Genomic DNA, 24,428 nt, shown 5'->3' on the forward strand with positions numbered 1-24,428 from the left:
GTACGGGGAAAAGGCTGGGGGACGGGCTGGGTTTCGCCGAAATGCGGTGCCAGGCTGAAATGCTGAAGTTGTAGCTCTCGTCAAGAGAGACTGTGTCCCAGCTCTGTAGTGGGACAGTGCTGCTCACAGGGAATGTGAGCACGGCCACCCATCCCCGCAGGGCTGCTCTCTCCGGAACCGGCTCCCTCTGCCCAAGGCACTGCGATGGAGCCCTGGGTGGCTCCCGTACTGCAGTAGCAACAGCCGAACTCTGCGGCCTGTGTCCCCTTTGCTCCACATCAGAGCAAAAGGCCTTGGCCAGCGTGGGGCAGGGCTCAAGAAGGGCTCAAGACTCCAAACAAAGGTTGGAATCTGATCCTGAACTACTTCTGCTTCTCTCCTCCTGGCCTGTGGTCTGCAATAGATTTTGGATAGGCTCTGGTCATTTCCTTCCTTCATAGGATATCAGTGCCTGAGCCACGTAATCCTGGGAGCCGTACTCAACCACAGAAATAAATTGGCAGTCACAAAAGTGCTGCTGCCTGCATTCTTGGGCGACATAGAATCATAGAAAGGCTTGTTGGAAGGGACCTTAAAAATAATTTCACCCCCTACCATGGGCAGAGACATCATCACTAGTTCAGTTTGCTCAGGGCCCCATCCATCCTGGCCTTGGACACTTTTAGGGATGGGGCATCCACAACCTCTCTGGGCTCTCCTCTCTTAGTTAAAAACCATTCATTCACCCTTGTCCCATAACTATCTGCCTGTATGAAAAAAGTCACTCTCCCTCTTTTTTATAAGCCCCCTCTATGGACTGGAAGGCTGCAGTGAGGTCTCTCCATAGCTGCTTTTTCTCCATGATAAATATTCACATTTACTTACTTTGTTCATAATTCTTGGCCATACCTGTGGGAATTTGTTTTTTCCTTTGACAAGTCCTGTTTGACATAGTAGAGCAGTCTCTGTAATTAAGACATGTTCATTAAAGTGAGGACAAAATGCTTTTAGTCTGACAGGCAGAGATCTGTAGCCTTGCTGCATAAGATAGTAAATTTAAAGATGCCCTGGTCACTGGCAGCAGGATTAAATTTGTTTTGTTTGTGAGAAGGAGAAGGAAAATGATCAGGCCCTAGTCATACACATTTGATCTTTGAAGCCCTTCCTTTTATGGTCATTATTATCAAGCCAGTCTTTTTCTTACCACAGAGAGCACTGTATAGAGTAATATAAATTATTCACACTCTTTCCTTTTACAGTTTGCACTTCTGGTATACATGTTCTTGTAATATTTTAAAATAAATTCTAAATAATTCTAAAATATTTTTGAAGACTTACTTTTTAAAGACTCTGCACTCCTTCATGTATGAAGAGAGGGACCTTTGATGGGCTGAGAGCCTCTGTGGTGGACTTGGGGGTAGCCAGGCAGGGTATTTCTCAAGCTATTGCTCTCACCATTTTTGCTCTGCCTTCCTTTGTGCATGTTGAGAACTTTTAATGGCATAACCTAAGAGCGTGGAAGATTTTAAAAGAAGAAAAAAAGTTACCTTGATGCCCAGGAACCAACTGAAGGATGAAAAGCCACCTGGTCAAAGCCACCTAGGAAATGTCACTACAGCCATTAAATGAACAACATCAGAGTTAGCTGTGATTTGGGTTAGTTCATCAGAGAGCAGCTCAGTGTCAAAGGCAGTTGAGTGACAGGAGGAAACTGGAGGAGGAAAGCATTATCAGCTCAATTTGCATCAGTGAAAGCTCCTGTCTCTTCAGCTAAAACCTGTCATTTTGTAACCACACCAAGGCACTCACTAATTTTTTCATTATTGGAAAAAAATGGCATGATTTTCTTTTTACTTTGGGAAATCACTAGAGAGTTAGACATGCTGAATGAGGGGGTGAAGGAAGAAAGGTGATCCACTTTCTGAATCTGATAGCAATACTACTGTACAAAGATACCTGCAGACTTCTTTGGTTTGGGTCTTTACCCTGAAGATGCCATAACACTCTGTTGCTCTGCAATCAAAACCATGCTTAAATCTTTTGATTCTGCTGAGAACTTAACAACTCTGTGACTGTGTCTGGGGAACACAAAGACGAGGGTGGGTAGAGTATACCCTTCTGTGACTAATTTTTGTTCTCTTGCTGCCACCTTGAGAGTGTTCAGGCGCAATTCACTTGAAAAGCAGCTGGCCTGCGCTTACGTAAAATGAGTGGATTCTTCAAATCTGCTGAACAACTTCAGAGTAGCTGTGGGGACAGGCTGGATACTGGGTGCAGACTTTTTCCATCTGCAGTTACTGAGGAATGAGTCTGAGGGTCCTTCAGGTATTCCATGTTCTGTCCATATCTTCAGTTTCCTCTGTATGAAGATATGAGTTGGCAACTGGTCTGAGCTGAGACAGTCCTTAGACACATAATCTCACAGATTTCATCTGAATCCACTCTAAGAACACATCACTAAATTAAATTTGAGCAGGAGAGCTCACCTACGTATTTTAACAGACACAGCATACACCACATACACAGTTTCTCAGCAGTCACTTCTCAGAGTGCTGGAGACCTCCACGATTTTAGCACCAAGTAGCTGCTTTTTCCTAAGCTTGGGTCCTAAGTCCTTGGTTAGAGGGGGAATTGTTTTGGGCAGTGGGTGCACCAGACCCGTCAGTTCCAAGTCCATCCAGCAGGGGTCAAGAGCACTCCCAGCTGCCAGCTGATAGAGCCTGCCTGGTCCTGAACCGCTGTTGGACGCATTCCTTCCTTTTTCTTCGCGACTGCTGCGGGAGGGAGGAAAGAGGTATTTTACACACGAGAAAAGGATGCTCCATCTACGAACAGTGTCAAAAGGGCTTCGCATCACTTCTAATTAAGTGATGTTTCTCGATCTGCACTGAACAGCACTTTAATGTGGGTTTGAATAGATGCACCTTAGTATGCTTCATTGGGGTGAATAAACTGGATATGTAGATGAGAGGTGATTGAATGAAAGTTATTGAGGGGAGCAAGCGACTTTTAGTCTTTCACGAGGTCTCCAATTCACTCTGATCTTTGTGAGCTGAATGTAAGCCTTATTAAAGACTTATTAAGCCAGAATTTTATTGCATAGTGCATGAAAAGCATGCTCTAGTCCTTTCCCCAAAATGGAAGAGCCACATATCAAATGCATGAAATTGAAAAGACATGCAATTGAGCAAGACTTCACACCAATGCTAGGAACACTAAATTTTCTCTAAAAATTGTTTCACCATATCTAAGTTTGAGAAGGAAGTGAAACATAATTTGTTGTTAGCAGGAAGCCTGGGCTGATGGTGTAGGATTTGGGGTGTAAATGGACTCGAGCTGGGAGCAGAGTAGGGGTGCAATTCAAAGCAGAGCTGCTGCGAGCGAGAGCCGAGCCAGCGCTGCGGGCAGCAGACGTGGGCAGTGACAGCAGGGCCGCCCTCAGGGCACAGCGGTCCCACTCCCGGACACGCCAGAGGCTGAAATCCTTCAGCTCCCCGAACTAGAATTGAACCAGTTAGGTCAAGCACTGTGAGAAGAACGTGTGTAAGGGGAAAATACCGGCACAGCAGCTCTCCCCATGCCGCGGTCGGTACTTTCACCCTGCTCGCAGAGGCACTCCGGCTTCGGAAATCGCCGTGGTGCCTGGCTGCTGAGGGGAAGGTCCTGCTGGAACACCCCGTGAAATGGCGGCATGTGTATTTTGTGCCACTAATTAAACAGAAAACCACTTAGAGCGGCTTCCTGAACAAATAGATGACTGCAACCTCTGTTATCGCGGCCCGTATCTACTCAAACAGGGGCGTATGTTCACACTTCTCGGGCTGCCTATCGCCAGGTAAAGTGAAATACTGATCATTGATCCTCAAGGCAGCTCGTCAAGTCAAGCCGGCACTCCCTGCGTGGGCTGGTGTGAAGCAGGCACTGTCCCCTGTGGAGCTGCTGCCTCAGAGCAGTGCCCGCTGCCAGCCGACCCGAGCTGGCCCGGCCTGCGGGCCGTGTCACCGCCCCCGCTGTCAGGGCCCCGCCGGGCACACCCGGGGTGCCACAGGTGACACGGGCGGGAGGGCGGGCCCGGCACGGGAGAGCCGCCCTGCTCGGAGGGGCGGGCGCCGGCATTGGCCCAGGGCGGCGGGACGGGCTCGGCCTCGGCCCGCTCCGCCGTCTGCCTGCCCTCAGACAAGCGGGGCGGAGGCGTGGGACAGCGGCTGCCCGCCGGGACCGGGGTGCCGGCGCTGTCTCTGGCCGGAGGGAAGGAAGGGGGAGCCGCGGAGGGGACGGAAGGAGAGGTGAGGCTAGAAAGGGCTCTGGTGTTGGGGAGCGGGAGGACTTGTTAATGGCGTGACTCGGAGTTAAAAGGGGTTGTAGAAGCCACTCGCGGTGCGGGGACAGCGTGCGAGCGAGCCCGCTGGCCGCTGAGGAGCCCGGCCTTCGCCAGCCGGGCTGCCCCGCAGGGTGGGCTGGGCTGGGCTGGGCTGGGCTGGCAGGGTCCGCTCGCCTGAGCACGGCGCAGCGCTCACAGGTGTCTCGCCGGGCCGGCCCCGGCTGTTGGGGCCGCAGGGAAGCAGCGCTTGTCAGCGCCTTTCCTCAGACCCGCTCTCGAGAGCCCCGCGGAGCCGGGCCCCGGGCCATCCCCGCTGCTGCTGCTGCCTCTGTCCGGGTGAGATCTGTCCGAACTTGGCTGCACAGAGCTCTTGACTCTGCTGGGATGGGAGAACACTCTTCATTGAAATAAGGTGCTTAGATCTCAGCTGAGAGATGTTAATGACTTTTTCGTAAATAGTAAACACTTTAAATCTCAAAACAGTGAATTAGTCGCATCATTCGCACTGTCTCTGGAATGATTTGCAAGATTGGACCTGGCCCTAAAGTTTAATGCAGCCAGTTGTGTCTTTCCTGTGTGAGTGGGAAAATCTTCTGTGTGAGCAGAAGACTCTGCTTAGAAGATTGCTAGGATGAAGGTCACTTAAATCTGGGGACAGATATTTTGACAGTGACGAGTATTTTTGAACTTTTTGAGAAAGTGTAGGGGAAAGGACTTAAAACATGTTGTGTTGATGTGTCCCCCCACGCTCATTCACGACATGTGCTTAACAGGATGTTGTGAGAAGGAACTTCATCTTATTAGCTGAAAGAACTGATCAAAGTGTTGCACCAAAACATTTGCGTGTTTCCTCACAGATTGAAGCTCTCAGTGATGGATTGTTTAAAAGGCTAATGAATCAAAGCACTATTAAATTCATATACAGCAACAAAGCAGCTTTCCGGTCATTAGTTCTTAATTACCATTAGTCATTATTATCTCTTTCCCAAACGGTTCTTAACAATGGCACATATAAGTGGTAGTAAACCTGGAGTACACAATGCCCTGGAGCTGGTGCCCTGTCACGGTAAAGAGTCACAGTAAAGTGCTTGAGAGCTCCTTGACAAGAGAAGCTGGAATCAAAGTGAGGTTTCTTGTGATTTTCATAAATTATCGTCCTTCTTTTCTGATTGTTAATGTATTGTTCACCTTGCTTCCTCCCTGGAAGAAAAGGGGGTGATTTCAGATGATGTAGTCCGTATTATTTGAGGGAATAAGCTTACTGTAGTGTTGCTCAGCATCTTACTTGTTTTGCAGGATTATTCTGGTTCCATCAGACATCTCCTCTTTGTTCTGCAATCTTATTTTAGTTTCATCTGACATCTTTCCTGATCACTCTACATTCTTTGCTCTTATCTTGCAGATTTTACTATTTACCTATGCTTTCCTGTGCCCTGTTCAGGCAAGTATACTGCAAGTCTCTGTTCATTTGCAGTTGTGTGTTATTCATGTATAGTAGGTTATAAAATGCTACTGAAACTGTTGCTGTGTTACAAGATGCTTATACACTGCTACCAATTACACACCTTAGTGTGTTTTTGTCTAAGTCTAAGGCAAGGAAATAATAAGCAGCTTAGTCTGCTTCTACCTTATGTGTGCAGCCCTTCTCTGCTTTGGTTAAGGCATGTTTTTGAATTTCTTGAAGCTGTCATTGGGCTTGTCTCTTGTTAAACAGATTTCATTCTGACATTTCTTGTATCCCAAAATAGAGTATTGTCAGTTTCACTGTCAGACTTTTAAAAGTCAGTGAAATAGGTCTTCATGTTCTTGTTTTCCAATTCTGACAAAGGCCAGAATAAACAAGATTTCCTTGCCCCCAAAAATGGATGATAGAAAAGTGAATCTGTCATTTCCATTAAGAGCCAGTGCTTTAGAACACTGGATAGCACTCCAGGAGTGCTCTGGAGACCATGTGCAGGTATTCTCTGGAGTAAACCCCTGTTATTCTGCAGGAGATGCTTGCTAGATTCTCAGGTGAAAATACTCCTTCAGTTTAGTACATGGAGAAAATTTTGATAGTTTCATCTGGAAAAAACGCTTAACCAGGAAAGCTGTTGGATGAAGTTGAAGAAATTACTTCTTTTCTACTTTGTATTGTTTCCTGTGCTCATGACAGAAAAGGATCAAACAGACTTAAATCAAAAATCTAATAAGAAAACATTATTTACAAGGAAATATAAAGATCATTTGTAGTCTCTCAGTAAGAAAAAGTGTTTAATTTTCTTTTTCTTTAATTAAAAGTGATGCTCCTGTCCTTTGGAATTCACTCTTTATTCAAGAGTGACTTGTTTTGAACCGTAGTAAAGAATTCTTTCCTCTGCACAGAAAGTGCTTTTCACCTGGGATTGCTGACTAATGGATGACTGCTAAAATTAGTAGGTACCTTTCTGGTGCTTGAAGTCCTTCACCTGTTGAATTTAAAGGCAGCTTATTTAGGTTGATCAGAAGTCAATTTAAGGAGGATCCATAGTTTGATCTTCCAATTCCAAAACACTTGAGCCAAAATGTGTACAACCAGTGATGTTGCATTTGTGTATCAGCAGTCTCCAGTTTTTTAACTTATTTGGGCATAACTTGAGAGTGACAGCTGATTTCAGCAGACTTAGTTGTGATTCATTCTTGTGGCAGGGAGCCACTCCAATTCATTGGGGTACAGCAACTGGCTGTGCTACATTCTTACTTCATGTTATAAGGTTTCCCTGCTATATGTAATTGGACTCTGCTTATTGCATCAAGAAGGCAAAGGGAAGAGATGTAAGGTACATGTGAGGAGGAGGAAAATATTACTTCTTCCCCTTCTTTATTTTAGACCGCCTTTTCTGATGATAATGCCAGACTATTTTTGACCTGAAAGCCACTCAGTGTCCTGTGCCTATACATCAAATTAATGAGCAACTTAACTATTTGTTGCCCAGAGAGGCTGGGGACTCCCCATCCCTGAAAGTGTTCTAGGCTAGGCTGGATGTGACTCTGAGTAACCTGGACTAGTGGAAGGTGTCCCTGTCCATGGCAGGGGTTTGGATCTAGGTGGTCTTTAAGGTCTCTTCCAACCCCAACCATGCTATGATCCCATTTTTCCCTTACATCTTGGTATGTTCATTTTTCTCTGCAGTATAGATCTTCTAAAAATATTTTTTTTTCTATTTCTCTGTCCCAGTCAAGGAAATTTTGCATTTCATCTCTCTCTAAATGTGTTTGAGTGTCAGTAAGAAGAAAGGGGATGCTTATCTGTGGAGTAATTAGCAGATCAATATCCTAGAATCACTGCAAAATGTTTTTGTTCTACAAAAGCATCAAACAATATTGGTAAATTCTGTATGAAATCTCCTGCCCAGTGTCTGATTCTGGCTGACTGATAAACTGACAGAGATTTTGCTGTGTACAGGCTGGATGGACTACAGTCAGACTATGTGATCTCAGCCATGTAGCTAGAGCTCCAGAACTAGATCAGTGTATTTGAGAACTCCTGGGTTAGAAATGGTTTCTATGCCATTAGCTTGTAGATTGCAAGATCTGCAAGTGCTTTTCTTCTCTAATGAATTTAAATGGCTAATGTGATTTAAAAATAGCATTTAAAAATAGAGAGTCTGTTATGAAAAATTAAGGGTGAAGACCTAAAACCCTCTGTAATTGCACTTGAAGCACTGTAGGCAGAAGGTATGTATCTAAGTCCCAGGCAGAAATCTGTCAAACAAGCAGAAGTAGCAAGCCCTTAACCTTCTATTCTGGCCCTGCCCACATAACTTGGTTTTTAATCCCAGGATGGCTTATGTTAGTGTAAGTGTCATTAATTTTGCCTTGATTCATAGTGATTACTTCTCTGGGGTTTGAGAGACTTGGATTAAAAATGAATACCCTCAGGTGACTCTCCTGTTCCCTCTGCTCTATTAGAACTGGACTGCTCTATAGCCAGGAATGCAGGTCTGTCTGGATGAAGAGAGAAGTTAGGAGAAATCAGGATTTTTTTATAGTGGCCTAAGAGAGTGTACCTGGCTTCCTGTTTCTGCCTGCAAGGTTGTGGTATCACTTTAATAATGATTCTGTGGGTTTAATCCTTGGTAGTTCAGGCCTAGGAGAGGTCAAGAGAGAGCCAAGCAAACCCTTCAGAGATGATCATGTATTTTGGTGAACAAGGGGATGTGCATTTGAATCCTCTTGGGTTAGGTGGTCATGGGAGCTCTGGATTTGGCTGCTGCCTGGGTATGTGGCTGCAGCTATTGGGCAAGTGAGCTAACACCTTGCATAGCTGTGTTCATAAAGAATGAGCCACTCCTGCAAGACTAAATACCTGTTCAGGGACAGGCCTGATACTCCAAAGCCCAGCCTCACAGACTCTGAACTCCTGATTTAGCTGCCTGTGATTGAGAAACAATTCCTGTCGCAGTCTTTTGCTCCTTCTTTCTTATTCCTGTGCTATTCAGCAGCATTTGTAGGGCAAATAGTTTTCATGCAGTGACACCTCGCATCATCCAGTGCAACTGAAGGCTACTCCAGAAACTGTTCCCTGCTTCATGCTTCTCATGAGTAGCAGCTTGGTTTAGCTCTTGCCACGGCCTTTTATCTTCCTTTCACCATAGCACACCTCATTTTTCAGTGTCAGAGTTCTCTGCTTGCATCTGGCCCTTAGGAAACTGGTACCAGTCAGGGGGAAGACAATTTTGTGTGACACAGCCCAGCCCAGCAGTGCAAACAATCTCATGAGTGAAGTTTTCATGGATGGTAGGCTTCCTGTTATTACTGCAATTCAGTATCAGTATTAAGGAGGACTAACATGGCTGGTGGTTTCAACTTAGCCAGAATGGCCCCAATAGCATACAAAATTTTCATATTGTGGGGCTATCTGTTAAAGCATTATGCTTGGGAGGACGTTATTTTCCTCTAAATAGGGAGCTATTGTGAGCTTTTTAAAATGTATCTATTAAAAAAAAAAGACAGCAACAAAATAAGTAAACAAAAAACCAATAACCCTGAAATAAAAACTTCATTGCAAAGTTTAAGTCAATTTTGGTGACTGAGAAGGGACGTGATTCTGGCTGGTCTATGTGCAGACTGCATGCTACCTTTTTTAACCATTTTGATTTTTAACTTTCCTGGGACCTTTGATGTAGTACATTTTTTTCAGCTCGTTCTTTGGCTTACCTGTTGCCTCTGTGACTGCAGGACTCCTAAAGGATATTTTCTTTCCTCTAGCACCTGATATGTTCTGGCAATTGTGTGAGGCCCTGTTTTCATGTAGGTGTGTGCATTAGTTACGGTAGCAAGGACCTGATTAATTGACACAAACTTTTTTAGTATTCTTGAGATTACGTAATTTATTAGGTAGGTAATTTTAACCTTCAAAACTTGCACAAGTGAGTGTCTAAGGTGAGTGGTTAGTCAGTCACCCTGTGAGGAAGGACAGACAAAGGGCTTGTTCTGTTTGCTGGCTCTTTTGTCCACAGTAGTAATCAATTAAATAGAGCTGTAGTTACAAGAACAAGGCTGGTAGCTGAAAAGCAAGAGGTTGCAGGGACAAATTAAGTGGCTCAGGTGAGTTACAGATTCATTTGATTCCCACAGGTACTTACTTATGCAATTAATTGTCTGAGAATGATGGAGTGCCTTTTGCAATGTTCTGTGCAATCCCAGATTTCTGTTGGGCTGCGGGCAAAGGTCCTCTGAGGAAGTCGAGATCAGTGGCCTCTGTCAGGGAAAACAAAGATGGTGTAAAATATTGCTGTCTGGACTGGGCAATTTTTGCTTAATATGTACTACAGACTGTATTGTGCACCCTCCTGCAGAGGCAATGTGCTACTCACAGTGACCAGCTGGCTGTTGACAGTGCTTTAGAGAAGATCCATGGAAGGAGCAACTGGTTAACCCACAGGTTCCAAGTTTTACAAAAGCAGTGGAGCAAAATCAGTCTGCCAGTGATGGCAGCTGTCCTTGCTCAACTAGCTCATCATCTCAACTAATGAGGAGTAAGAGCATGACTCTCAAAGTCCCAGGGATGCAGCATATACTGACTAAAGGATTTCCATAGTGAGATAAAAATCATCTGAGAAGTCATGTCCATGGATTTTGAAATGAAACTTTGAAAATATTTCTTCAGAAACTGTATGCTCCAGTCTTCCAGTTGGTGTTTGGGACTGGAACTGCTCTACAAACTGTCTTACTGTCAGCTCAGTTTAGCATTACTCCAAGTATTTGAATGCAAATCCTTGTCTGCTCTTTGTAATATAGAGTTCTTCTCATCAGTGCTGCTAGCCCCTTAATAAGCCCTTTCATTGTATTGTCTTCTCTAGGAAAGAGTCAGAACTACCCAGTGACTGTTAACTGCAGCTCAGTTTGTTTTCACATGAGAAACAATATCTTAACAAAGTGTAGGAAGTGTGTCACTTCCCAGTAGCCACGGGGAAGCCATGATAGGAAATACTTGTTAATTAGTCACACTGTTTTGCACACTTTCTTTTTCTAATAGTGCAGTCCCTACAATAAAACAGAATTCTAGCTAAAATGTACTCAATGCTTGCTGGAGAGCAAGGAAGGAGGATAGAAGTCAGATAGTTCCCCTAAAGTCTTCAGTATGTAATCTTGTCAAGGCCTCTAGCTGTTAACTTTTTTTTCCTAGGAATTCCTAGTACATAATAGATATTTTTATTTGGCTTGCATCAGTGCAGTGTTCATTAGCCTAATCTGGGTAATGCTAAATCCCATACTAGAATACATGTATTTTTTTGGAAGAATGGGCCAATGGAAGAAAAGGAAAGGGATTTGGCAGCTCCTGCTTATAGATGAATGTCCTCTGTGGGACAGTACAAGTGGGAGAAATAGCAGGTGTGTTTTCCATTCTGCAATGGAAGTTTGTGAGAAGGGATAGAGGTCCTGTTGTCCCATTCTCATTGTTATCTTCCATGCTGAATCCATATGTTTAAGATGGCAAGTCTCCAGAAGAAAAGGGTAAGCACTTTCCTGTAAAATGAAAGGAAGGTCATGGCTTCTTAACAAAACCTTCTTAAGAAATTAATCACTTAAGTTGCATTATGAGTTTCAGGGTTGCTTGTTGCTGGGATATTTTTTGGAAGGGAGAGGTGAGGCAATGTTTTGGCTTTTCTTGTGCAACTTCCTTGCTAGATTTTAAATCTGTTTTGTATTTATGTTGGGAAAACATTCAGAAATAGCTAGCCATTACATACAGAAATGTATCAGATATGTAGAGTCAGGAGATGCTTCCCACCAAGTAATTGGTTTGCTTCTGATCTCTCTAAAGGTTTTAGCATTTTGCTTAAGTCTATTTTCAAATAAGATATAAAAATACAGTCCCTCAGACTGGAACCTATCTGAGTTTAATGCCAATGTTGACATGAAGAGTGAGAAAGTGGCAATGGGAGCTTGAGTTCTGTGAGCCTCACACTTCTGCTGTCTAAATGGAGATGAGAATAAGTGTTACACAACTGACAGTGCTCTGCCTTCAGAGATCTACAGGACTGAGTCACCTTCATTATTATATTTCAAGTCCATTATGCTGAGAAGATATTCTTTGTTCTGTAATTCCTGATGAATAGAATTAGCTAGAAGAATTAAGTTCTTTCAAATGAACTGTTACTAATTCAAGCAGTGTGCCTACTGGGATTAAACCACAGCCAAGTACAAATGGTGCAATGTGCAAGAAAATATAACTAGATTTGAAAATATGCTGATGTTAGTATCAATAACTTGGTGGAATTTCTGTAATTTTGAAAATTCTTCAAATTATATATTTTTAGTAGATTTATAATTACTGTAATATGCAATAAATGGCATGGCTTCTGCAGTTAGTCTGACAGTGGTCGCAGGGAAAAGGAATGTTTAGGTGTGCTTTCAAAAGTCTTCTCTTCAGTTTATGAGCCTCTTTCTCCAGAGACCACATCCTCTTAATACCTCTGGCCTAATGGTTTTACACCATAACAGGTATAGAGATTTACTTTCTTAGGCAGTGCTGCCAATATCCAAGCCCTGTGAAAGAAATGGCAAGCTGCCATATGTGATTAGAGGATTAGGCCAAAACCAAAGCAAATTATTCTTTTCTGTTCCAATATTAAGTTGTTAACTTTTATCCTCTTTGTTATTAGCTCATCTTCAGAGTAAATTGCCTTAATAGTCTTCAAAGTGGTAGAGGTCTCAATGTCTTACCAAATAAGAATAAAATTAAACCACAAGCAGAGTCATGTGGACCAACAAATCAGATATTCCAGGGGAAAATGCGAATTTTTCTGAAGTGCTTGTGCCAGCTGAACTTCTTCCTCTTTCAGCTGGTTGAATGTCATTTTACAAGGCTGTATAATGACAGCCTTATATAATGAAAGTATTTTGAGACTTGCAACTATTTTACAGGTTAAACAGGTTAAAACCAGCAAGGATTATTTTGATACTGTTGAGAAAGGGTAAGATGTGAGCAAAGCTTGTGTGTAACTTTCAGTATTTCCCCTTTGTGGCTGTTTGGAGCAGTTATCTGGTCCTGTTCTTTCCCTTAACCATGTTGTCAGGAATCCTGCATAGGAGAACAAATAGGCTTATTATTGCAATAAAATGAAGCATTGCTGTATGAATAAGGAAACACTGAAACTGCTCTTAAAATAGATGTCCCTCACTTCTGCAAAAGTCCTTGTTCTACCAACATTCTTCACAACTAGCTAGATAAGAACCTTCCTACCTCCCACTGACTAAGCATACATGTAAGCAAACACTCTTTTCTAAATTAATCTCTGAGACTGTTAGACATATGATATGCTATGTATACTCTGCTGTTATAATTTTGAAAATATTCTGATAGCACCTCTTGTAAGAGAGCTGGATTGGCTGCAGATATGCATATCTTACTGGGTGATCTTTTCTGCCCCTTCAGGAATAAAAATGACAACAGGCCTTCTTGTGCCTTAATTCTTGTCCTGATCATTGCAGGCAACAGCTTTTAAAACTCCTGTGAATTGTGACTTAAGTCCCTCTTCAAAGTTAATAGCTTTTCTTTCTTCACTTCTCAAAATGAAATCCATAATCCTCTGATTTTCTGAGCAAATATGTTCATGACCAATTGTGCTTGTGCCAACAGTGGCGTTTAGCTTAATTAGCTGTTCTGCCTTCCTGAGATTTGCCTTATGTATTTACAGAAAAATTATCTCAAAGCCTGGCTAGGCTGGTGCTGAGTTACCTGTGACTGTACTGCTTAAATATCCCTGGAGAATGAAGTTTATTCATTTGTTTGTTGTTGCTGCAAAGCTGTAGCTTGTGGGGCTTGCAGTCAGAGGTACTGTTACTGCCCAATGTCACTTCCCAGGGCCACAGGGGCCAGCTCTCCAAGGCTTTTATCACTCTTAGTATTCTTCTTGGCTTCCCTGCTTCAAAGTAAAGGTCTGTTATTTCCTGATCATGGGTGTAGGCCAAACTTGGTTACTTTTGAGAATGAGTTCCTCTGTGCATGCAAATTGTTGTAGTGCACAATTGCATTTATCTGTTTTCCTCAGCTGCCTGTTGCCTTATGTGTGGGCTTCCAACTCATCCTAGTTGCTAGTGCTGGTATGTTCTAGCAGTGGAGAAACACAGTTAGAAAAAATTGTACCTTTCAAGCACATAAATCCAAACCCTCTTATTTTTAAGAGCCAGTGGGTTACAGGTAAGTGGATGAAGATGTGCAGATAGCAGTTGCTGATCAGCCAGGCCTGCAGGGTAGTTGTTCAGCTGAAGGAGCTGGCACAGGGGGTGGGTGAAGCAGCCAGAAGTAGGATTGGCTGTCACCTTCTTCCTCTTGTTAGAAGGCATTGGCTGCAAGACAAATTCTCTGGATCAAAGCTTTAGCAGCTTAGGTCTACTCTACAAGAAGCACTTGAAAAGCAGTTTTGCAATGTAAATTTAGGACATTATGAGGTTTCTGCATGCAAAAGGAGATCTTGTTGGTTTGAATGGAGCAGCTGACTCTGGGGTTTTGCTTTTTGTACTCTGTTGGTAAACTCAATGTCAGCCATGGCAAAGTACTGCAGCCTTTTCCTTGCCTCCCTCATTAGCATCCCATAGGTATACACTGAGTAAAAACTTGGGAACCTCAACTATTACTGTAGTACCACTTAATGTAATATCCCATGGTGTTCGTAATACAGCATTCAGATTAATGTTCCCCTTTTGTATTTGGGGGAAAGCAGTGTCTGGGGGTAAGCAGAGCCCAATGTAGGGTTAATGAGTTTGTAGACAAAGTTGTCTTTCTTTTGTGGTTTCTGTTTTAGAAAAATGTGAATTCTGACTTAAAGCAAATGAGGTGTACAGCTGTCTGAGAGGTTCTGAGAAATTTTACAAGAAAAAATTCTTGGATGAGTGCCTGGCCTAAACCAGTTGGAAACCAAGAGCAGCTTAAGAGTGTGTGTGGGCAAAACTATATTTTGAGTTGCCTTTCTGTTTCTTTTATTGCCAAAACATAGAAGCTTTCATGAGTTGGATAAAACATAATTTCAGATTCCTGTTTATTACTGGGAGTCTTTCATTAAAGAGAGGATTGTTTTTGGTGTGGTTTTACCTGAATTTGATGTTTAAAAAAAATCATGCCAAATATGCCATGACTCACAAACGTTAGTATATAGCACATGAGACCCCTACTTTGGAAGTCAGTCAATGTGGTATCAATTTTCATGAGTCAATCAGTTTGATAAGGATCTTGCAGTCTTACTTGAAACTTAAGTCTGAAAACTTTCCTGACAAAAAATGCTTGCCATTGAAGTTGCAGTGGCACCAAACAAACTGTTCAAACCTCTCAGTTCTTCCTGACATGTATAGGGGTTTTTAAGAGGAAAAAATGTCAAAAGAAATCAAAATAATTGAGGGTGAGGTAGTGTTGGAGTGTGAATTTAACAGGGGGAAGACATTGATTTTTGGGCTTTTTTCACTTCTTATTTTTAAAATAACTTTAAGTTTTATAGCAGGTTCTATACTCTAAGCTAGCAGTTTTTACCATCTGTGTTTGGAATCAGTGCTGATAATCTTTTGCAGAGAGCCAGCCTGCAGTTACTTGTATCAGACAATCTCATGAGATTGTCCACACACCACACACACAGAAAGAGGTTTTCTTGTTTATGAAGAACTGTGGAATCATGGGTGAAGAGCCTGCCAGGGTGGGTGGTATCTTGCTATCTCGCCTCTGAAAACAAAGTGGGGGTGCTGAAGAAACTGCTGTACAGTGTGATGGTATCTGGGAGGTTCAGTGGCAGTGCTGCTTGCTGTGAGCAGCCTGTGTGGATGTGCCCTTGCAAACTGCTGTTCAGCTGGGGAGGACTGAAGCTTTATTTCCACTTATTTTATTGATTTGAGTGCTGAGAGACATCAGTGAAATCTGCAGGTGGTTTTGTAAATGCTGTCCAACTATTTCCTTTAGTTTAACATTCATATAATAAGACAATATAACACATCTTCCCTTAGGCTTTAAAAACAAAAAGACCAAAAATGTGCTAAGATATTATTCCCTGCAAAAGGTTTCTTGCAGATTGGACTGATCTTGGGCAAGAAACAAAGCAAAATCTTTGATTATTCTAGTTCACAGCTGTCCAGGTTCTGTAGTTGTAACATGAGCTTCTGTGCCTGTTGTCTGGGCACTTGCCATTCAGCCAGCACCCAGGGCTTTGGATTAGCACTGTGGATGCTGCTTGCTGTGTCAGATGCTGTAGGAAGTTTCCCCATGACAGCTGAAATATCCATACCTGTTCCTAAGCTGAAGGAGTACTGATGTAGATACTCAACAAATTTAGGATTATTCTATTTGTTGGTAGTCCTACAGGAAGCACTTTTCACTTTTGCCTAGTTATAAACCCATAATTTTCTAAATACAAGTGAAGTTACAGGTGATGGGTTGTTTGAGATGCTGTTGTATCAACCTCATGCAACAAAATCACAATGAGCATCATAGAGAGAAATAGAGCAGCCAAACAAAACATGCAGAATGTGGTTGGACATTGGAGTTTTTGGGGGGGATAATCAGTAATGTGGCTACAGCTCCCTACCAAATCTAAAAGAAATGTTATTTTCAGAATGAAGTTTCCCTTTGAGTCCTGCCAGTGTCAATATCTTGTTTTACTGGCCTGGTGGCACTCTTGTGGCCAGGGGAGCAAACACAGCGATTCCTTGCTGGATTGTAGTGCTGAGGAGATGACTATGAGTTCAGCATCCTGTCAGCCCCATCACAGTGTCAGTGATGGGCCAAAGCAGGACACCCACAACCCTGAAGGGCTGTGATGGAGCTGCCTGGTACACAGATATGTCCAGTGAAAACATCTGCTTCTCTTCTGTCTCTTACCGGGTTTGGCACTAGGCATGCTTCTGAGCATTAAATTGGAGCTATTTATTTTTTCCCAGGCTTTGACATTCCAGTGTCCCTGGAATCCTGAGGCACTAAGATAACCTAACCACAGACACAGCTAACTCCTCCCCATGCCACTCTCTCTATTCCTTTAAGGGTTTTTTTAAAGAAGAGGTTTTTGTCTTTTACAGTTGGAAATATCTCTAAGTGAATAGTCCTCTGAAACCATGGCCTATGGAACACAGACAAAACAGTATTTCAAATTACTACTTGTAAATGCAGTTTGGCTTGTATAAAGCAGTGAGGTTCATGTTACCACATGACTTGTAATTACACATACTCAATATAGAAATGTATAAAGTATTTCACATTTATTCCATATGGTCTGTAGAACAGTGATTTGGCCTTTTTTTTCCTTTCTTTAAATTGTGTGATAAATTAAATTTAAATTGTTGTGATAAGTGCTCTTTACTTATTTTGGGGGGGGGGGATGGTTATCTCCCCTTTGCTTCAAATTGTTCTGCTAACTGTAAGAATGGTTTAAAATACTGTATAATAAAAGTGCACCAATTGTATGACACTCATTTCTATGTTTTAGGGTGTGAGTTATCATATTGGGGAGGAATATATTTTCATGGCCACCTTGTTCAAGAGGCCTGTAAAACAGGTTTGACTTGAAGTGACCATTTGAACTTCATAAAGTCATTTAATCACACTGAAAAACTTGTTTCTTTTAATTAAAAATGAATACATAATCTACTTCCCTGATCCCTGATATTGCAACTTGTTCTTCCTTGTCTCTTTTTTAGGGAATGTTTTGTTTGTTCTCAACCACTGGATATGCCGGGTCAATGAACTGTTACTCCAGGAAGCAGAGCTGAGAGGACAAACTGAGAAGACATTATTGTGATGGCAAGCAGGAATGCAACACTCTCCCAGAAGCCTCTCATCTAGGGAAACATGCAAGAAAGCAACCTTTGTGACTCTTTAAACCACTGACTGTAACCCAGTCCAGGTTTGTCAGTGCCTGCTGAAAAAGATTTCTAGAACTTTAAAGCAGGCTGCCAGACTGTCCTCAGCAGAATCCAAGATCTTCCCAGACTCTTTACCAGCCCTACACACAAAACAAGATGATTGACCTAAGCTTCCTAACAGAGGAGGAGCAAGAGGCAATAATGAAGGTGCTGCAACGGGATGCAGAGCTTAAAAGAACTGAAGAAGAGAGAGTCAGGTAAGGGATCCAGCACCCTGCTTGTCCTGGGAAGACCCACACAGTTCCTGTGCTCTGTTACTCAGGAGTAGGTTAAAACAGTTGTTACATATACCATATTCCTCAGTATATGTGGTTTGGAGATATATTCTACTCTGGACCAGATTTACCATAGTCTCTGGATGAAATACCTCTACCACACAAATGATTCATTAGTGGCCAAAACTGTTATGGACCTTTGCAATTCCCTAAGGGGCCAAGAGCACCCTGTACACATCTGCCTGGATACACATCTGCCTGGGTTTCCTCAGAAGAGCATTCAGTTTGCAAGGGCCAAAACCACTGCAGACTGGACAAATGCATAGTGAGTGAGGGACTTGGCTCAAAAGGACTGCAAGCATCCCCAACAAACCAAATCATGATTGCAGTCAGCAAATATGTCTGAATGCTGAAGTTGTACCTAAACTATTTGGAGCTGCAGTTCAGAAGAAGTACCAACACTATGCCCCACTGCTATGAAAAGTCCTTGCAATCCATGGATAAAGCAGAAAATTGCTCTTTAATTTCTTTGTGGTGCTACAGATGGAGCAATGTGTTGTTATTTTGGTGTGTTTTATGTGCTGGGAGGTTTTACTGGAGCTACTATTAGGGCAACTGCTATGACTAGAAATGCATGCATGGAAAGTAGTGCTTCCCAGATGGCTCTGAGAAAGCTGTCTATCTACACAGGTATAAATAGCAGTCAGTTGCTTCATAGACATCTATATCCCCAAATAGTTGCTGGTATTTCCTTGCTCAAGAGTGAGGATTTTGGTAGGCATTATTTAATTTTTTTGGAAAGGAAATTATCCATTACAAGGTACAGAAAATAATATGTAGACAAATAATGAAAAATGGAGCCTGAGGTGCTGAGAACTCCAAGTGCTGTAACAGAAACAAATTTTTACAGGCCTCAGTAAAGGCAGGGTTTTCTCTCACTGATTTGGTAATCTTCTCTAAGATTCCTTCTCATTGTGATGTTCCTCATGAAGTAATGTATTTCCAATTTAAATGTTTTGAAATTATTCTAACCATGATGCATCTCTGATGCCTCTTTGCTACTAAGAAAGATTTTTTTTTAATAAATGTCTTTGTTGTAGGTATACCCTATATCCTGCAAAGAAAAAGGCAGTCTGCCTCTTGCCCTAGGAGCAGAATTCCTTTTGCTGAGTATGCTTGTGCAGCCCTGAGGTTCTTTGATCAGCATGCAACCAGCATTTTGTTGAGTTATTCTACTTGCTTCTTTTAAGAGCAATAAAGTGTAGACCAGTAGCTTCTCCATGTTAAAATGACTTTTCCTCTCAAAGCATTTGCTTTGGTGAAAGTAAAATCATTACAGGCACTGTTCCAAGTTCCTGCCCCCATCTTAATGCAGCCTAAGTAAATATTTTCACCACACAGTTTTGTCTTCTGCTTCAAAAAGCAGTAAACTGACTTTTCTGTAACAGAATAGGCATTTTATTTACTGAAGGTAGAAAACTACTGTATTTAGTCTTGGAATGTTACATCAGTGCCAGATCTGAAAGCATTCAGGGTAAGTAATTGTAGATGAGTTTGAAAACAGCATCTAGGGAAAAGAACCCTTCTTGGAACAGAAATTCAAAAATACCACTCTCAGTAGTGGTCTGAAAGGACTGTCAGAAAGTATTTTTGTTCCTGTAGCTTCACTTTTGCCATTTATAATTCTAGTTCAAGAGGGTGTGGTGGAAAATGCAAGAGACTGCAGGTTGTAGCAGCCTGTAATCATGTTTTGCAGCAGCATATTTGCTACTACAATAAAAAGTCTCTTCTAGTTTCTAAATATTATAACTTGAGAAGCTGGAAACCTACATATGAAATGGATTTTTCTGCTTAATTGTGGCACATGGAACTTGCTTTTCATATCTTATATATTAAAACACTACTGGAATTGTATCTCCAGCCAAGGAGGTGCAGTACTTTAGTTTGGATTCTATAGCCTCGCACAGCTGGAAGATTCCAGGACCCGAGATCAACTGTCATCATACAAACATTAGACAATGTGTTATTTATATGTGTAAATAATGGGAGTCTTTCAATGTGATGTTTTTTCCTCTTCAGAAGGAATTCTGAGGTTTGAAGGGTGTTCTAATAATCTGTGCCATGTTCTTGGAGCATGGTCAAATTGGTTACATGACAAAATCCTCTTTGAGGCACTTCCTAGTGGAATTTTACAAACCACCTGATAGAGTCTCTTCCCTGCTAACAGTTCCTAATATTGCTAACCTAATAAAACTAAAAATCTAAGTAGGCTGGCCCATGCAGCCTCCTTAAGGTAGTCTGATTTAAATCTTGGTTTGTTGAAGGTTGCAATAGGTGTTTCCCCATTTTTTGGCTCCTTATGTGTTGGTCAGGATCAGCATGATTAATTTGAGGTACAGCACTGTTTTGGGAAGAGCGTGTCTGCTTCCTCCTTCACCTCTGCTGAGGTTTGTCTCAAAGGAAAGAGGATACTGATGATCTCTTTGGCAAAAGGGCAATGAAGAAATCTCAGGTGACAAGAGGGTGTGATGCATGGAAAGCAAAAGACATTGTATGCTTTTTTATTCCTGGTGCAAGAAGACGCCTCTCTTTGCTTCCTTGCTTTAGGAGCTGCAGCAGTTAGCTCAATAGCAGTGTTGCTGTGGATGGGGCAAAGGCATAAAATAAGAATCAGGTGACAGCTTTTCAAGACTAGAAGCTGTTTTTTCAGCATATTACTAAATTATTTTGGGGTTTTTTTGTCATCATTCCTGATATACCCTACTCCAGCATTGAACAAAATGAGTGGGCTAGGTACATAACTGAATGTCCTGGCAGTAGCTTCAATGTAACCCCTAACTCCTTTTACAGATGCATAGCTCAGAATTAACTTAACTCTGAGCCCTTTCTGGGGACAGTAACGTGAGCAGGAATATATTTGTCTGTGAAGTTGTGGAGTGTGGCTGAGTGACTCTTCTGTGGTTTGAGTAGCTGGCCCCTGGCACCAGTGTGTCTAAGGCAGAATGCTGTTGTGGTCACCTTTGAGACAGGGTTCCCTCTGTGGTGATCAGCCTTTCCCAGCAGAATCTCCTAGCAGTGCTCTTGTGGGCTGTGTTTGGGAGTGTTTGCTCCTTATGTAAACTGAAGGAGGTTAATGATAGGGGAAATTCTGATATGGAGTTGTTTGTGTGGTGGGTGGGGACTGCTGAGTGCCAAACCCTTTTGATACATTGATTGGTGTGGTATTGCAAAAAGAGAGAAAGCTTTAGGGGTCTGATTCTGCTGGGAATGTGTGGCAGTTGAAAGCCTATTGTAAATGTTATTTTGGCTCTGGCTAGTTCTAACAGATATCCTCTCCACTCACTTTTCAAGGCAGTTTTTCTTATATTGTTGACTGTCTTTTTTGAGGTGGCATATATTGAAGGTATCGTGGCAAGGTTAATATTGGCATTGGGGAAACCAGACTTACTACTGTAATGTGAAAACAACTACATCAGAATATGTACTTAAAATTGTCATAAAATATTTTTTTTGTTACATGAAACTGTTTTGAGTGTGCTTAGTAGAGGCAAGGAGGCTCTTAGCGCACCTATTGTGGCAGAAAAGGATAAGCTCATGCCTTCTGCATGAATTCCCCATCATGGACACTGTTTAGCACCACATGATTTTCCAAGTACAGTGACTGTTCAGGAAGTAGATCAATTTTATTCTCTAGCAGAATGTTCATGTCATTTTTTATCCTTTGTAACAAAGCCAACTGACATGAGAACAAAGGTGGGGAGAATGGTCCCAGCCCACCTTGTAAAATGCCAGTAAGAAAAACAGGACTGTTTTCATCTTGATCAGGTGAGATAAATGGGCTTAAGGAAGAGAGACCTGACTTACTGGTCTTGGTAAAAGATACAGCATTAGACTACACTGAGAAATGAGCTGATACCATTTCTTCCCAGTATTGATTACTACTTTGTCTACCAGTAGCAGATAAATTGTTTGACAGGATGATGATTGTTTGGAAGTGCTAGTGAAGCAGGGGAGATGGGACTTATTCTGTATGGTAAAAGAATGTACTGAAGAGAAAAGGTGGATACTAATAACAATTTAAACCTGTCTATTGAGTACTCCCTCTGTAAGCAAGGTTTCCCCTACAGTTCAAAAACTTTCTTGGGAAGGCTTATCACACGTTCATACCTGACACTGTGTTGTATTATTAAGTGCCAAACTGAAGCCTTTGTCTTCAGATTGGATCAGTCTTGATTTGTAATTCACCTGAAATCCTAAATGTAACCTTTTCTTTTGCACAGCAGGAAAGATGTCTTTGCTGATAGTGTGAGGCAAGCTATGATACAGGCTCTTCTGCTCACTTATATTTGCTTGGATGTGTCATTTGGTGGGGCTGGTTTTATGCTTTATATGCCTACTTTTAAAGCCTGTGAAGAGCTGGGGACACTGTGTGAGCTGAACCTGCCAGTTATATATTTCCTAGCAACCTTTCCAGCCCTTGTTCAGATTGTCCTGTGCTGCTGTCCAGGCAGGCTCTCATACCAAAGGTGTATTTGTCACAGGACAGCTGTGCCTTCATTGTGAGGGTTGGGTTGATCAGTTTGGTTTAGTTTTCCCCTGTCAGGTTTACTTGGGTTGCATCAGAGGAGGGAGGGGAGGCCATTGGGCAACTTCAATGCAAATCCTTAAAAATAAGCAGAGAAACAAAACACTGTAAGGCTGTTACAATTGTTTTATTTTCTGGAAATAAAACAATTGGAAGATAATAGAAGCTGCTAATACTGGCAGACCTTGAAGACTCCTGCCTCCTGTAGCAGGACTCAAGAGTCTTGGTTCTGATTTCCTGAATGGAATAAAGTGAAGCTTCTATATGCTAAGAAATGCTTCAACAAAGCATTTGTGCTTACTTTGTGTCTGCCTAGGGAGTATCTGATTACATGATCTATATAATTCATTGTTTGTAAAAGGAAGTTTACTTCAAACTTGACAGTGTAACTACTAACAGGAGAGTAAGTCTGAGTGCTAAGTGCAGGTGACATAGTAGAAAGGCACACAGACATTAAGGCCTCTATCTGTAGTGCAGAATATGCATATATTTTAAATTAAACAAGGGGAAAATGTGCCAGTCTGATGCCCCATAATGGCCATCTACAAGGAGAGAAATGTACAGCAGGGTTAATGTGGTCAGCGTGTTTCACAGCCACTTGTTAGCACAAACATTGGAATCACAGTTTTGGTTCCACATTCTGATGGAGACCATATTTCAGTGGGCAGCAGAGCTTCATGTTTTCTCTTCCTTCTCTCCAAAATCAGTTGACTTCTCACACCTTCAAAGCATGTAACTCATTCATTCATTCCGATGCTCCAGGCTTGGATCTATCTCCCCTCTGACTTGAGAGACAATGTCAAGTCTTTGTCTTGTCATCAAGACTTGAGCTGACTACAGCCTGGTCAGTTCTCCAAGGACCCAAAAGCAAGATGACACCTGAGATTTATTCATCAGGGTATTGTTAGTAGACTCAACACACACAGACTTCTGAAGAAGCATAAAATGGAAGAACATGCATTACTACAAACAGAATTGGCTTGCTTTTTCATGTATCCAGCTGCTTCTAACTGTCAGAAATCTTGCTGTCTAGAGAGACACCAAAGACAAGAATTAGAGGTGTTGCTTATGAGGAATTGTGATGGCAAGGATAGGGGAAGTTTGCATATCCCCACAGGTCTGCTTTGTTATTTCTAGTATAGCCCTAAAACAGTTTCAAATTATATTATTCTCCTGTTTAAACCAAGTTAACAGTAACTGATGGGTTTTCTTGATTTTTAGGGTTTTGTAATGTCATGCGCAGCTACCATGCAAAAGATAGCTGACTTGCAATTTGGGACTGCCCACTACAAATATTTTGGGTGTAGCTCTCTAGCAAATGTCAGAACAGACTTTCTTCCTATACCTTATATAGATATTTGCAGACTAAAGAGGCATGCTCATCCAAGGTGGAATGTTTAAATAATTACTGCTTTGTCTTGTAAACTTTTTGTAGTTGTTTCCTACACTCAAAGAAGAAAAAAGAACCTAATCAACAAGTCTGGCTCTTAAAATACCTGGTCTAATATAATTTTACTTCTCTTCTTGCATGAGTGATACTACAAAAAGTTTGTCTTGTTTGTGTTCAGAATGTGACCCAGAACCTAAATCCTTTGTCTTTTGTTGGTTTGTGATTTGTTATGTTTGCAGCAAATAGAATTGAGATAAAATTAATCAAATTTCTCTTTCAACTTCTCCACTTATTTGGTATTTTGTTATCCCATTTGCAGAAGGGAGGTTTCGGAAGTTAGTTTGTTGATAAGGTGTGGTAATATAATGATTTTTAAAGGCTTTACTTTGATATTGGACTCTAAGGTGCTTTTTCCAAATGTTTGGATTAGGGTGTGTGGGACAATAGTGAATCTATCTTTGAGGTAAACACAGACCTTGATCTCAGTCTTCCTTCATTCATCACGAGGAGTCCCAGAATATGCTGGCACCACACAGATTCTGCTGTCTGAAAGCTCAGTTTAAGCTGTCAATTGGG

The 24,428-nt window shown here is 41.9% G+C and overlaps 2 protein-coding genes across 8 annotated transcripts in view; both read left to right on the forward strand.

Moving 5' to 3' along the window:
* The window catches only part of PICALM (phosphatidylinositol binding clathrin assembly protein), a 355,304-nt gene that overhangs the window by 93,226 nt on the left and 237,650 nt on the right, over positions 1-24,428 (forward strand). The gene's annotated exons all lie outside the window — the stretch shown is intronic.
* The window catches only part of SYTL2 (synaptotagmin like 2), a 53,868-nt gene continuing 33,384 nt past the window's right edge, over positions 3,945-24,428 (forward strand). For 2 of the 6 annotated variants that reach the window (XM_074535040.1, XM_074535038.1), the window contains exons 1-3: positions 3,966-4,265; positions 5,703-5,741; positions 17,438-17,859. In XM_074535040.1, the coding sequence (XP_074391141.1) occupies positions 17,759-17,859 (101 nt within the window). In that variant the 5' untranslated portion in view covers positions 3,966-4,265; positions 5,703-5,741; positions 17,438-17,758. Of the gene's footprint in view, positions 4,266-5,702; positions 5,742-17,437; positions 17,860-24,428 lie in introns of all 6 variants that reach the window. The other 4 variants (XM_074535034.1, XM_074535033.1, XM_074535037.1 and 1 more) reach the window with 4 other exon arrangements.

Source organism: Zonotrichia albicollis, chromosome 2 (genome assembly GCF_047830755.1).
Source record: "Zonotrichia albicollis isolate bZonAlb1 chromosome 2, bZonAlb1.hap1, whole genome shotgun sequence".
Taxonomy (NCBI): Eukaryota; Metazoa; Chordata; class Aves; order Passeriformes; family Passerellidae; genus Zonotrichia; species Zonotrichia albicollis.